Source organism: Morone saxatilis, unplaced genomic scaffold (assembly GCF_004916995.1).
Source record: "Morone saxatilis isolate NCDOM2014 unplaced genomic scaffold, NCSU_SB_2.0 Contig14, whole genome shotgun sequence".
Lineage (NCBI taxonomy): Eukaryota > Metazoa > Chordata > Actinopteri > Moronidae > Morone > Morone saxatilis.
In genome coordinates this window covers 6,541,247-6,557,118 of record NW_023339696.1, presented here as the reverse complement: position 1 = coordinate 6,557,118, position 15,872 = coordinate 6,541,247, and the positions used below count along the sequence as shown (strand labels likewise).

General features: G+C 39.1%; 1 protein-coding gene across 1 annotated transcript in view; it reads right to left on the bottom strand.

Annotated features, from left to right (window-relative positions):
• ciita (class II, major histocompatibility complex, transactivator) overlaps positions 1-15,872 on the bottom strand; it is a gene marked incomplete at its 5' end in the record, with an annotated part of 33,073 nt that overhangs the window by 12,353 nt on the left and 4,848 nt on the right. The window contains 4 exons of the mRNA XM_035654999.1: positions 234-293; positions 426-479; positions 881-943; positions 2,035-2,097. Of these exons, the coding sequence (XP_035510892.1) occupies positions 234-293; positions 426-479; positions 881-943; positions 2,035-2,097 (240 nt within the window). The remainder of the gene's footprint in view (positions 1-233; positions 294-425; positions 480-880; positions 944-2,034; positions 2,098-15,872) is intronic.

Here is a 15,872-nt window from a genome sequence, read left to right as displayed (position 1 = left end):
TTACTTATGTTTGCGGTTAGTCCAGGTCAGTCGTGGCCTTTGGACGTATATGATAAACACATGACAGTATCTAATAACAGTTATTAATCTATAGGCTTCCGTCTATTATTCATCCACAGTCCACTGTGTATGAACATGTCTGTTTTACAGTTTTAGACCTTTTCTTTTTCTCCTTTATTGCCTATCTGCTGTTATGTGTCAGCAGCTGCAAGATGAAAAAAGAAGATCCTTACTGAAGTCGGGGAGTTCATCCATACAGTTCAACAACGAATCGCCAAAGAGCAGATCTGTGTCTGGTTAAGCAAATGCATAGAGAGAATTAGACAATAGATTACTTTTGAATATGTGTTTATGTATCATTACATATTGTACACTGTACACATGAATGAATGCAGTGTGTGTGAGGGGGTTTGGTTACAACTCACCCATTATCTTCCCCAGGTTATCTTCATTATAATTCAAGTATTCAGATAAATCATCTAAAACACAAATAAAGAGCATTATTGGATGAAACAGTTTGCTTTCCTTTCTTTCACTCATATTTGCTAATGAACCATTTAAATGTCACAATGCATTGAATGTGCATGGATTAACAAGCTCTGCTTCATATTTTGGATAAAATAGGACAGAGGCAGCAGGATCTGAGGATCTCACCTGAGTCTAGTGAGATTCCAGATGTTTTATCTACTTTTTAATGAGCTTAACCAGTTACTGAATACAAATATTTTTCTAGTTAACTCTCCCAATTTGATTAATGAGGTTCCAGTAGTTTTATGGAGTAACTTTCATGCAGTTTCATCAGTGTGTTGATTCATGTAGAAACAATCTGCAGAGCTCTTTTCTACAGTCTAGGCTGGTAATTGAGACTCAAACTACTAACCTGGCAAATCTCCCAAGTCAAGAGTGCCATACGGTTCCAGAGCCACTTCCAGCATCTTGGCATCTAATAATATACACACACACGCACACACACACAAAGTGAAAAAAATGAAAATAGTGATGCACTTAAACTGAAAGCAGTTTTCAGTTGTTCTGCACAAGTTTTCATGTTACTTTCACAATCTCCTCATTGCTTATTCCTCATTGTAAACACAATGCTGCCATTGTTTATGCTATGTCATGCACTTTTATCTGCTGCAGATTAAAGTGCTACTGTTTAAAATGTCTTCACATGAATGCACCACTTCCTGCATCTTTGTGGTACAAAATAAGTATGGTGTCACACAGCCTTCGCAATATTACTATGGTTGGTAGATATTAAACTACTATTGGGGTTGTTTTTGTGTATCCACGTGACTATAAGGTAAATGATATCAGTATGTCTGACACCTGCAGTGTACTATCTTCGGAGGCTATTTATAACAAGGTCTTCTTCATATTTTAGATAAAATGGGACAAAGGCAGCAGGGTTTGATCATCTCACCTATAGTAGGAGTTCAGATCTTTTATCTGACTCTTCAGGCAGCATTGTGTAAATGTTCTACCTGAAAATAATATTTTTGATATGACACTGACTTGTAATAGAGTAAATTGTGCCTCTGTCATTCCCACTCTGCCCCCTATACACCTGTTTATATGTATTTTTGTGCTCTGGGTTGGGACAAGTGCATAGTGCTTTACGGCACTAAGTCCCATACCACCAACTATGTCACTGAGTTTGATGAAAGTGGGCCATATTTTATGGAGAAAATGTTTCCTGGCTTTCCCTGTGGCTGCTCATCCTCTACTTGTTATTTACAGTTCTAGTTTTTTTCGCGCTGCCCAGACTGTGAACTCAGATCACCGGTTGAGTGTGTGCAGTCTTTACACTGCTAGAACAATAGCTGTGGACCAATGGGAAGAGGAGGTTTTATGCTGTCCATATGTAGGTGTATAAGTGAATTGTGCCAAATCGCAAAAAATACCAATTCTTATATAATGTTGCTTTAATGGGCTCAACCAGTAACGGAATAATTTTAGCCCCACAAAAAACTCCATTCTTCAGAGCTCCTTTCTACAGTCTAGACAGGTCAGTCAAACTCAAACAATACTAACCTGGTATACTGCCCATGTCAGAACAGATATACGGGTCCTGATCCACTTCCTGCATTTTGGATCCTGTTAACACACACACAAGTGAAAAAACAAAGATATTGATGCACGAGGACTGAAACTGATACTGTGTTTAAGTTGCCTGAACAGTGGCAGCCTAATGTGTGCCAACATCAGTTGATGATTTCGCATGTCTTGGTGAGTGTAATTGCAACCACAACCATTTTCAAGTTTTGTTCCCACATTAAGTTTCACAATTTCCTCATTGCTGAATCTCACTATTAAAATAATATTTTTGTTTCATTTAGTGCTGTTTATGTTGCAAGCTGTGGTATCTGCTTTCAAATATCTTGAAACTTAAAAAAACAAACAAATTAAGATGGTAACAATTGTAGCAAAGTTCAATTCAAAATTTCTGTCATATCAGGAAATGTCTAACTACAAAGGCAGCAACATTATATTTCAATACCATGATCATATTTGTCATACTGTTTTACTAGCTGGGCACAAGCCTCCTGTACATTACTCAGACCTGTACAGTCAGTATACAACCAGCCTTGACAGGAAGTCCCCCCATTTAGTGCTTTTATAAAGCAGAAAACAAGTAATGATATATACACTAAGGCTGAATAAATAAACTAATAAATTAACCAATAAAGTGTGTGATCATACTCGTTTCTATATACAGTATTACTGTTCATTACACCTATCTAGGGACTGTAGGACTTCTTGTATCTTTGTGGTACAAAATTAAAATGGCCAGACACTGGACATGTACCTGGAAGCTATACCAAACAAATTGAGTTGATATGAATAATTTATGAAAATAATGCAAATTAAATATATTATTTATTCCTTGGATTCAGAAAGAGTCCTGCTTCAGGGGTCAAAAGCCTTCACAACTGATCATCAAATACAGGAAAACGTCAACCTGGGCCTTTATTATCAAAACTCTGCAATATTACACTGAAGACTCTTTTCAAGAGCCCGGTTTAGACGGGGGAAAACAAATCTCAGCAGACTAACAGACTGACACTTGTTTTACCTGGTGACTCACTCATTTTCACCCACTCTCAAATGGTAAAAGGGAAAACAGTTTTATTTTCTCTGCCTTATGTGTATGTATGCGGTTTAGCTGGATGTGGTTTTTTGTATGCTTGCTTGTCTCTGCAGCAGCTATCTAAGACACTAAAAAATGAAACACCCCCAGAGCGCTCTTAAATTTAAGAATACTTCTAAGTCAAAAGAAATTTGATAAATAGCTTGTATTCTTACGTTTGTGAGTAAGAGTAAAAAAAAAATATGGTTAGATAAATACAGAGACTGGATTCTTATATATGGATTTCCACCATGAACTGCAACATCCCCGATTTGAGTCTAGTCTTTGCAGAATCTCTTTTTCTCCTTAATTTCCAGTCATCTTTCTAAAGGCAGTATTGAACAAAGTCATAACATGCCAAACAATAATAATATAAAGGTAGCTATTACAGACGACAGAGAAAGGAAAGACAGGAAGAGCAGGGAGGGAGGGGGAGGACGGAGGAGAAGCAAGGGAGAGAGGGGATGATGGAGGAGAAGCAAGGAAGGAAATAAGAGTTGAAAAATACCAAAAAAGGATTTTTTGTTTAGTGTTGAGACCTGTGTGACAGCGTGTCACAACATTGCTATAAGTCCTATTGATACCATTATGTTATCATTAGATATATTTGTTATATTTGGTATATGTATGTCATACTACTGCCCTGTTTGAAAGTGAAAGTATAGCACCATGCAAACAGGCATGACACGATACAATGGCTGAATTTGATATTTAAATTCAGCACTGACATGGAAAGTTACAAAGAAAGAAAGACCAAAACAAACCCACTGCATCAGCTAGAAGCAAAGCTACAATACTTGAACGTGAACAATTTATGACACAGGTTATATGGTACAATACAATACATGACCCCTTCCTATTGAGATGAAAGAAGCAGACAGGGGAAGTCTGTACCTCTTATGATATTATCATTCGATAAACAAACAAGGTTGGTTTAGATAATACAGTGTATAGTGTGTGGTTAATGTGTCACTTTTGTTTCGATGTAGGATTATTTCAAGCCCTGACTCGGCCTACAGACTTAGACCACCATCGAATGTCAGTCTGCTTTAACACAACACACACAACATGTATTGTTGAAGGTATTCACTTCCCTTCTCTCTCTCTTTCAGTAACATAAAGGCCAAGCTAACATGGCTAACACAAAGCTATTCGGAAAGTTTAGTCATAAATGAAAGGTAGGTGGGGTCAGCATTTTTATCTCACACCAATTTGTGTGGACGTGAATGCTGTGACTTTAGTTTCAGTTAGAGACTCTTTAATGATGGCTGCATTACATTCAGATGAGCCAGTTTCAGGGTATGGTGCATGCTCACTCACTAACTCAACTTACCAGGACACCTAATGACCCATCTTATTCTTATTGTTATTGTTATTAGTTACACCTGTGGTTTTGCTGCTTTGACAAGAGAAAATGGCTTCTGTGAGAGGGATCTATTGAGACCTGGTACAGCTCTACAGTATCAAAATAATATTTGTATCATATTATATCAAACGGTCCAAAAGAAGGCTGTAAAGAATGATCTTTGAAACTTGTACAGGAGAAGAGAAAACATAGCTTGTCTTGATGACTCATTACCTTGGTTACAGTAACACAGACAGTTGAACATGTTTTCTACGCTCAGCGATCACAAGCACAGATGACCCAGAAAAAAAAAGTAGTGAACCATTCCGGTGTTGAAACTAAGCAGGAAGCCGCTGCTTATAAGGTACGGGGACATCAAGAAGAAGAGTCTGACTCTCAACTGCATGTTTGGCAACTCTATCATTATCCACTGGGATGCCTCCCAACCCTCTGTTCAGACCAAACTCTACGCCCACTCTAGAGGCTCCAGTGGATAAACATTTTAAAGGGAATCCTCCACAAGTATCTGCAGTGGGCGATTTGTTCATTTTTAACATGGCGGATAGCCCAGTGGGAGCCCCCTACCGATAAGAAGACTGGTTCTTTTAAATAACCCGCTATATAAGTTATATAGTTTGGAGAATATCATAGATTCAAGGCAAAACTGACAGAAGGGCGGGACTGAGAGAAAAAGACGCAATTACAAATACTTCAACACCATGGACAGCGCCATGGATTGGTCAATACACAGCACAGTTAGCAAACTGATATTACGGAGCCATGGTCGGGACTCGGCGCCCTCTAATTTGCACAAACCTCTGTCAGATAAAGGGTCAGCGAGTTCATAACGCAAGTTAGACATTACAGTATGATGTTCTGGACCTTTGCTTGAGGAAAATTTCTCTAACTATTCACTTGCAAGCCATGTGAGATTACTTTTCTCTGACTGTCTCTCGTCTCTGTCCTGTGTGTATCTCACTCTTAAGGCCCTTCTCATTGCACAGATTTGACTGGCTGAGTAGCATCACGTGAGATGAACCTCTAAACAAGTGGTGTAAAGGCTAGAAAAGCGGGGCTGATTAAAATAGAAACACTCTGTCAATAATTTATTGGTTATAGATCCGGCCCCCGCATAGGACGGCGTATGGATCCTCACTCAAACTACAGTCCACTTATTAGTGACTTTGGTCCTAGTGGATGGAGAGGAGGGGATGACATTCCCACTTCATCCTCCCTTAAATCGCCTTCTGGGTGTCTGGCCATGCACCTTTTAGGTTCCAGGTAGACTTGGGCTCAGTCTACATGGCAGTGGCAGACTTCCTCTCCTGCCCAGTAAAATGGCAGGTTTGTTGATTTATCATCTCGTGGAAGCGGGCCATTATTGGGTTAGCCAAATTAGACACACACCCTTAGTATATAAAAATCACCAGAACTCTAATTGATAGCCATAACACAGTTGTGGACTTTAAACTCAGCCCAATGCTTGGACTTGCTCACCAATAAATCTCAAATGTGCACCACACAATCAAAATGTAGGCGCTGTTTCCTGTTACATCAAACATTTCATGTGCACTCGCTCATGATATTTTAACGCATGAAAATGTGAATAGCAGTGGGAGTGATTTGACGCCTGATAACATACAAAAATCTTCAGCTATGAGGAACATGCAAACTTAAACAGAGCACCATGTTGCATGCTCTGTCACAGTGAATTTCTTCATCATTAAAAGCAAACACATGACACACAGCACTACACATGGCCGGGATGAAAAGAAAAGCTGCAAGGGGCCAAAGAAAAGCCTTGAATATTGCTATATCCTGATCATAAATGAGTGAACTTTCATGCTCAAACACTCTAAACATCCACGCTGGCCACCGCCTACTGTGCATGCTTCTGTTTGGTGTTGTCAAAACAGCAATGAAATGAATTTCTTTTCTCCTCGGAAGTCCCCTCAAATACCCTGCTCCACTAACTGACTAACCGACAACGACCACTCATCTCTTTTGTTCGTGCACTCTTTTGTTTTATACATGGGTGATATGTGGGTAGATATACCCCCATAACGCCACTTTACACATGCGTAATGCGTTAATGGAGTATTCGCCTTGTGATGGCTAAAAAGTTCTTCAAAATGTATACAAAACGAAACATATCAAGCTGACAATAACAGTTTGTACATCATTGAGGTTATCTAAAGGCATACAATATCAGATTGCAAAATCATGCATATTTAGAAACATTTATTTATTCATTATTTTACTGATTATATAATGATGGAAGTTATTAAAAAAAACTTTTAATACTGCGCATAATTCAGTAAATCAACTTAAAATAGTCACAAAACGACTCATATAGCTGCATGAAACAAAGGAAAGACCCCGACATCTTTTCCTATCCATGCTTGCGCACTTTGGATAAACGCGCCCAAACTGTTCCATCAGAGCCGGGGTAACATTTACCTGCCAGGCCGGTTTCAGTGATGCTCAGGTCGGCTGTACTCCTTCTGTATACTCGCAGTGCGATGAACTCCCAGTCGCAGTGTGTACATTAAACGCTACATATGTCCTAAGATGACCTTTATCTCTCAGTGCGCGCAACCTGCTCAGTCTGAAAATAAAACCTGCCTTTACTTTCGATTTGCCTCGATGCAACGCTTGAGAATGGTGATTGCCAGAGATGGTGAGGGGCAACGGCAGACTTTTATTTCTGTTTCGGTTTATGTCCTCAATAATACATCCATAATTTGGGATGTGAAAACAGCCAACATCCGACTCAAAAGTTAACTTTTTACACACGTTCCTGGCAGTAATTACTATACTCTAATTTTATTTTAGACTAAGTCTTAGTTATTCTAAGGATATTATTATTATTCTCTACCTCACTGTATGCTGCACAACAGACACATATGTTCATCTTTTAATAATATATTATATTTATGTTATGCACATTCTGTTTGAAATTGATCCTCTGACTCCCTGTGTCACTACTATACATGTGACAACGACATGTGAAAACACCTATTTTGATCCAGGAAACATGGTGTATTTGACTGTAAGGAAAGTGGAAAGTACCTGCTCTACCTATTAACCAGTGCCAGTTAGATAAAGCACTGTGCCATGCTGCCACACACACTCATACCATTGATACCCGTTTGTCCACCCAGGGACGAAACCGGTTTTCTTCAGAAACAATAGGCATGAGTGGACACACAGTCAGTACAGGGGAAATATGGCAGAGTGAGGAAAGGGAAAAGTCTGGACCGGGTGTGCAAGATGCCAGAAGGTCAGAACAAAGAAAAACACAGTAATTACAATGTGGCACATGAGTACGAAACTGTTGATCTTGATGTGATTTTGAAGCTGTGACGACATGGACTGAACTGAGGGAAACATGGCACAAAGTTTAGCCAAAGGCTAGTAGATAAATAATAACCTCTGACAGGGTAGACAAAGATCTCCACAGGCCACACCCATGTATGAAACATGAAATTCACGATAAAGTCAAACTCCGCCCTTGTAATTGCATCCGATTGCATTTCTTCCACAAGGCTAATCACTGTGCCCAACATTCCTGTCCTCTGCCAAAACTTTGTCTTATTTACACTGATAGCAGGTTTCCCACAGCAGTCCATCCTGTCTGTTGAGTGTCCAGTTCACCACAACCAAATATAGCTGCCAAACCCTTGAAACACAGTGTCTAATTCTTCCAGTGGATCACTAAAGCTTCATCAGGCTGTATGCTAATCAAAAGCTACAGTTTGAAGTCACCCGACTGGTTCTCTGTGATCAGAAGTCTGACACTGTCCTCCTGCTGTTAGACAGGAAATAAGCTGCAAAAGCTGCAGTGGCTTTGTAGAAGGTGCCCTACCCTCTTGCAGCAGTGGAATGTAACTAAGTACATTTACTGAAGTACTTCACTTACTGTACAAATTTGAGGTAGTTGTACTTTACTTCTTCTTTTCTTCTTACGCCACTTTATACTTATACTAGGAGAAACATTGTGCTTTTTACGCTTTGACAGCTATTAAGTAGTTTAACAAATTAAGGTTTGTTATAAATCAAACTACCTAACAGTAACAAACAATAAGCCTGAAATGATTAGTTAATTAATTATTCAATTAGCCGATTGACTGGATAAAACGAGGCGTTACTCTAGGCTGTGGGTAACTGTGACAGCATTTGCTATTATTTTCAGAAGTTTTAAAAACCAAACACTCGATCTGTTAATGGAGAAATAATCAGCAGATGAATCCATAATGGGAATAATCAATATTATTAGTTTCAGTCCTAACAAAATAGTTAAAAATGTGCTCTACCTCAACTACAACAGTGAAATCCTGCTTTTACATTAATGCACAAGTAATAATAATCTAATAATATCACATATAATAGTATAACAATCACAGGGGACATTGTCCTGCATTGAGTACTTGTACTTTTAATACTTTAGGTGCAGTTTTCTCATTATACTTTTAGTAACATTTTCAATGCGTGACTTTTACTTGTAACAGAGTACTTTAACAGTGTGGTATTAGTACTTTTGCTTTAAGTAAAAGACCTTAATACTGAATACTTTCCACCACTGGTGTCATGTGAACACCTGGTCAGGGTTCTGGAAGACCAGGTGCATCCTCAACTCGAGTTATATAGTAACTAAAGCAAAACATACGATGATAAACTATTTAATGATAGTCTCCATAATGGTATGAAGGTGAAATCTAACAAACTGTAGCTCTTACATGACGATGAGTTTTGCCGTGCTGGAGTGTTCCTTCAGCAGCTCGTTCAGTCTGATCTGGCGGTTGGTCTGAAAGTCACACACATCATGTTGACATTAACTCTCCCTTGTTAAACAGCACGAACATAGCAGTGGGATTGGTCAGTGTTGCTATGTGTGCAGTGTGTGGGTGGACCTTGGCCTTGTAGAGCTCCAGTTCGTTGTCAGTGATCCTCCAGGGTTCCTGGGCCTTCAGCCTCTCTGCAGCTTCCTGCTCCATGTCGTCCTCCTTCAGCCTGTACGGCTCGATCAGCTCCTTAAAAGTCAGCTTACTGAAAAACCACACAGAGGCGTCACTGTATTACAGCAATGGTATGAGTTTTGATCACTCAGCTGTGGCAGCTCCATCCTTTATCAGCTCTCATTTACAGCTGTTTGTAACATTTTAAACATTTTAAATCCATTTGAATATGTTTTTCTTTAGATCTTAAAGCCGCCATGTGTACGATTTGAAAATGTTCAACGTTGACGAAACCTTGTGGTAGATTCAATGGATTACGTTGCCCATCGTTCATCAGTGAAACTGGAGAAACTTTAACAATCCAGTCTGTGAAGGTGTTTTGTCAACCAGAATCTCTAGTTACCTGTGCTGCTGTGAATAACCTCTTATTATCTTTTCTTATTTCACGTTGTCGACTCACTAAACAAAAAACGATACATTTCAACTAAAGGAGCTGAGGGAGACTCCATTAGAGGTCATACTTGTGTTTCTTGGGCTTGGTGTTGATGTCTCCGAGGACGTTGATGTCAGAAAAGTCGATCCTAAACCTGCTGAGCAGCGTGGCCATCCTGATGGGACACACAGACCATAATGAACATACAGTGTGTGGAGAGCACTGTATATACAGTGGCAAGAAAAAGTATGTGAGCCTTTTGGAATTTCATTGTTTTCTGGAATAAATTTGTCATAAAATGTGATCTGAATCCTTCATCTAAATCAAGGGAATTGAAAATAAAATGTGTCTAAAAATAATAACACAACATTTATTGATCTTTCATGTCTTTTATTGAGACATCCAAAAAAAACTCATAGTGGCTTGTGGAAAAAGTATGGTGAACCCTTGAGTTAATGACCTCAAAAAAAGCTAAATGGAGTCAGGTATTAGCACACCTGGAGTCTCGTTTAGATAATAAGTTTGGAGGTGTGGACTACAGCTACTTTGACTGATAAAAAACCCCTCAAACATTTGGATTTTGGCTCTGCACAAGAAGAACACCGACTTATGTGGAAGCCATGCTTCCGCCAAAAAGAGCTTTCAGAGGACTACGGTCAAGAATTGTTGAATTTACATAAAGCTGGTCCAAGGGGTTTAAGCAAAGTTATTTTCAAAGACTTTAGAAATTCACCAGTCTACAACTTTAGGCAAACATCTACAAAATGGAGGACACTTGGGAACTGTTTGCTACTCTACCAAGAGTGGGCACCCAGTCAAAATGACCAACCAAGAGCCAACGAGCGCATCAATGAGGTAAAGAAACAACCCAGAATGACAGCCAAAGATTTGAAGGCAATCATTGGAACTTGCTAAATCTCCTGTTCATGAGTCACAATACTTGAACATCTGAACAAGCCGGGTAATCCACGGCAGGACACCACGAAGGAAGCCACCTGTTTACTAAAAAGAACATTGCTGCACGCCCAGAAGTTTGCAAAAAGAGCACATTGACACTCCACAGCGGTATTGCAAAATGTTTTTGTGACTGATAAAACTAAGATTGAACTATTTGGAAAAAACAAACAGCACTAACATCTGGCGTAGAAAAGGGCACGGCATATCCATCATGAAAACATCATCCTAAACCCATAAAGTATGGTGGGAGAAAACATCATGATTTGGCCTGCTTTGCTGCATCAGGGCCTGGCCAGCTTGGAATCATTGAGGGAAGATGAAATTCCCCAGGTATATCAGACAATTCTTCAGGATAATGTGAGAATGGTCTGGAACGTCAGCTGAAACTGTGGTAAGAAGGTGGGTGATGCAACAGGACCAATCGACCCAAAACACCAGAGCAATTCAACAACAGAATGGCTTCAGAAAAACAAAATCCTGCCTTTTGGAGTGGCAAGTCAGAGCCCAGACCTCAACCCATTAGAGATACACATGAGACGTCCCAAAAGAATATAACAGAGCTAAAGCAGTTCTGCCAGGAAGAATGGGCTTAAAATTCATCTCAACAATGTGCAGGTTGATCCACAGCTTAACAGGAAGCGCCTGGTTTGAGGTTTATTGCTGCCAAGGGGGTCAACAGTTATTAATTCCTAAGGGTCACTTGCTTTTTCCCACTTGCCATTTTGCATTTTGTTGACTGAGTGTTCAAATACAGACATGAACGACAGAAATTTTTTTCTGTTATTATTTTTAGACACATTATGTGTGTCAAACCTTTGACTTATCTGAAGATTCAGATCACATTTTATGACAAATTTATTTCAGAAAACAATTCCAAAAGGTTCACATACTTTTTCTTTTGCCACTGTATGACAGTTGTTAAGATCATAGTTCATATGAAACTCACGCTCGGCGGTCGTGGTCGATGCGGTTTATCTTCCCTCCAAATAAAGAAAGCGGATCCTGCAGTCCCACTTGCTCCTGTTAGTCCAGCAGGAAGGGGAATTCAGCAGAGTAAAAGACCTGCAAAAAACAAACACACACTTTGCTGATAAATGTTTAGAGTTATGTTACTTCTGTGGGGATGTACTTTATTGTATTTAATTAAATAGAGAAAATATAAGAATTATACAACTTAAAGACATATATGTAACATTTCCACATTAAAGATGTCTATTAACACTAGAACCTATATTATATAATTAAATGATTATATGTTAAACCGCAATAGAAATCGAGTAAATTGTATCGCCGGTGGCGTTTCACCAGTTGCCTGTCGATTTGGTGTCATAATCACTTTTGTACATGTATCGAGCATTGTTGTCTGCCAAGAAGCTATCAATGAAATTTACTTTTTATCCAGTGTTAGGCCCAATTTTTTAATGGATACAGTTTTAAGCTCTTGATCTTTTTAACTATATATTGTTAACGCGGATGAAGGATTTTAGTCATTGGATGTCTTGCTGAACAGTTTCAGAGAAACACATATTTTTATGGTGAAACCTGCTTTATTTGTGTTTCTACCAGTTTTAATCACCAGGTCCGTTTCTTCCAGAGAGGAAGAGACCTCTTGTGGGGACAAATCTGCTCCTGGTAATAAACCCCTGATCAACCCCTTCACAAACGTCATCACACTTTGTTATTGTTTGGATGAGAGAGACCCTCCTACTAGCAGAAATGACATGCTGTACATTTAAATAATTGGTCTAGTGTAAGGGTTTGCTTTTGTAAACAGGAAGGTTCAGTTGCACAACAGAGGACAGAAACTGAAAAGCCTGTCATGTGACTTAAGATACACAAAAAATAAAACTGATATAATCCATTTATTGATCCTCACAGAAATTAGCATAATTTTGTTGTTGAAGTTGCAGCTCAAGTTTCCTATATTTATTTGACTTTGCGGTTGTTACTGGACGTGATGAATCTATTATTTATTATTATTATTATCATTATTATTAAATTATTATTTAAAGAGAGCAATCTAAGTCCCCTATGATTGATTTTAATTGATGAAGCAAACTTAACCAAACCTCAAAACATGGTGTCATGTATGCTTCAAGCCTGATGAAGCTGTAAGTTTTTAAGTCGGTGTGCCAGTGAGTTCTTTGTTTTTATCAGACATAAAAAAAAAACTGACCTCCATCATCAAACAACCACCAGACGTCTATGTTCCTTTTGCCCTTGCTTCTTCTTAAACTGCTGGCTGCTCTCCCAGCAGACGCTGGTCAGTCAGACTCAGAAGGAAACTTGGTCCTCTTGTAGCAGATAACATCACATAATGACACCAAGGTAAGTTAAGAAGAAACACTGACACTGCAAAAACCTCTTGTTCTATGTAGGTTAGAAGATTGGATGTCTGTCCTGTCCCAGAACTGAGTTCAATCAAAGAGAAACTCTAAAAGTCTAACACTTTCAAAGGCTGCCTGATTTACAGTAAATTTAATGAGCTCGCGGGCAGTTTGCCCTGTTTCCTAGTCTGACTGCTAAGCCAGGCTCTGGCCAAGGGATAAAGAGAAGGAGAGAGCAGGAAAGTAATTCAGGGTGTGAAGTGCTGAGAAGAAAGACGATGTTCATGTCGATCTATGCCACCATCACTAAACCTCCTTCTTCCTCCTTTTACCCTCTGATATGAGCGGGCTGCTCCTGGTTGCTGGTGGTTTTTTGAAGGAACAGGAGTCCAGAGTCTGAGTCTTTTTTTAAGCCAGGTGACAGAAACCACCACCTCCTTTAAGTGCTTAACTGGTGGCTCTCGTGGGATGAACAGGCAGCTTCGTCTACAGGGACAAACAAAAGGGAGATGGATAAGTCCATGCAGTGGGCCCAGAGGAAAGATAATTCAAAAAAGACGGATGTAGTGTACCACTGTCCCGGGAATGTGAGAGATGTCCCAGTCCCCTCCTGCAAGTCGGAGGAATCACCACTCAAAAAAAAACTGCAGGTCAAAGGCGTCGCTGGAATATAAGAACAGATAATTCAGCTCCGAACTCACTGTCCTGCACAAGAAATCTGCTTCATAGATATAATGTATATACATAACACAGTGTAAAAATGATCACAATTTAAAACATAAACGTCAACTTTGATATAAATAAATATATAACATATTTTAAATTATTTTTGGGGGAATAAAATAAGAAAGAGAATAAAAAATCACACTGAAACAGATTGAAATGGCTAGTAATTTGAATTGTTTTGATCACCCTGAGTTGGAAATAAGCCACCACTGGAATCTAAATGTAGGGTAAATGTCTTTTCCCAAAATGAAAAACATAAAAATAGTACCATTGTAAAAGGTTAATAGTTCTTTTCCAAAAGACATGTTCAGTCCTTACTGTAATAGTGTTGATGTAAAATCTCCACATCTCTCCATTGTCTTCCATCACTCCAGTTGTTCTTGTAAACCCATGACCAATGTGTTTCGGGCTTCAAGACGACCCAAACCGACAGCCTGGAGAGCAGAGAACAGAGAGTGTGACATATTAATGTGACTTTAATGAGGGAGGTTTGGTATAAATATACAACCAAGTTATATTATCCAGCAATAAGAAACATAATAAGAAAAATCACACCAATCAAAATATAATAGACCAACATGGTATAAACTGAGTAAAGGACCAGTGTGGGTAGGAAAAATTTCCAGGGTGGCATTTAGTAAATGCAGCTGCAGATTGCAACCAACTAATTAACGCTTGCTTTCCAAGCGCATAGGAGGAAACCTACAGTGGCTACAAACTTGTGAAAACATGAACACGGTCCCTATCTAAGTTGGTGTCTGTTTGGGAACGAAAACACAAATTATTCTATATCAGGTGATTATACTCTAATAAAAATCATAATCTATAAATATTAATATTCCATTTTCCACCAAAAATGGATCCTCCTTAATGTTTATACAAACTGGACTTTAAACAACCGCAAGATGCAAGGAGGAAAATAAAGTAACTTCTGAACAACAGAAAGTTTAGATTGTAATAGAAATCAGGTGTCTGTGGTGGTGAGAAACAATTAACATTCAGAAACTAAATAGGTCCAGAATTAATAGATCAAATAAGTAAACAAAATAAAAGGTTTGGAATATTTAGTTTATGGATCACCAATAATGAAATCAAGAACACAGCAATGGAGAACCCACTATCACTCCTGCACTGTGATCACTTTAAAAATCTTCACATGATGACCCTGACCCACAAATGTGTGTCCATAAGCCTGCCAGGGAACTGTGTCCCATGCTCCCAGATTTTCAGCGAAAACAGTAGTGTAAAAGGCTTGATGCGTTTTTTATTCAAGCAAGCGCTGACAGCGGGCTCGATCCTGCCCACTCCTTAAAGTTTGGCCGACGGGACACCTGAACAGAAGAGAGACACAAGATGATGGCAGGAGAAAACGTAAGGACACAATTTCTATCCAGCTCCCCCAGGTGGTTTAAGTTCATCTGTACGTACAGTCCTGATGTGACCGCAAAACCATGAAGGCGACATATCTTGGTGAAAGAATGAACCAGCTAAGCAGGCTGGACGAGAATTTGGATTCCAAGCCATGCACCAAACACTTGTGGCCTCAAACATGGAATTTAGTTTGCTCCAGACACTTCCTTTATAACGGTCAAACAGATTTTAAAATTACTTTCAGATTTTTTTTTCACATTTTGTACAATTTGTACAAATTAAAAATGTTGATCCAAAACCTGGAAAGTTTGTGGTTTACTGAGGAAAGTTGGCTGTTCAAGGTCCTTTTAACCTTTGAAAACCTCCAAACCCCTCCAAAGTTTTTCTACAATATTATTCCCTGGTAGTTACTACTAGTTTTTTCGCTGGATGCTTTTACATAAAAGTCCCATTAAACAACATCAATGGATACAGATTTTAAAACATGAGCAGTCTGAGTTTGTATAAAAACCCCAGAATCAAAGCCTAAGCTGACCTCAAAGCTTGACCTGAAGATTTCTAACGTGGGTCCCTCGACTTCCAGTGAGGTTCAACAAGTGGAGTGAGGCCTGGTTGTAGATCACAG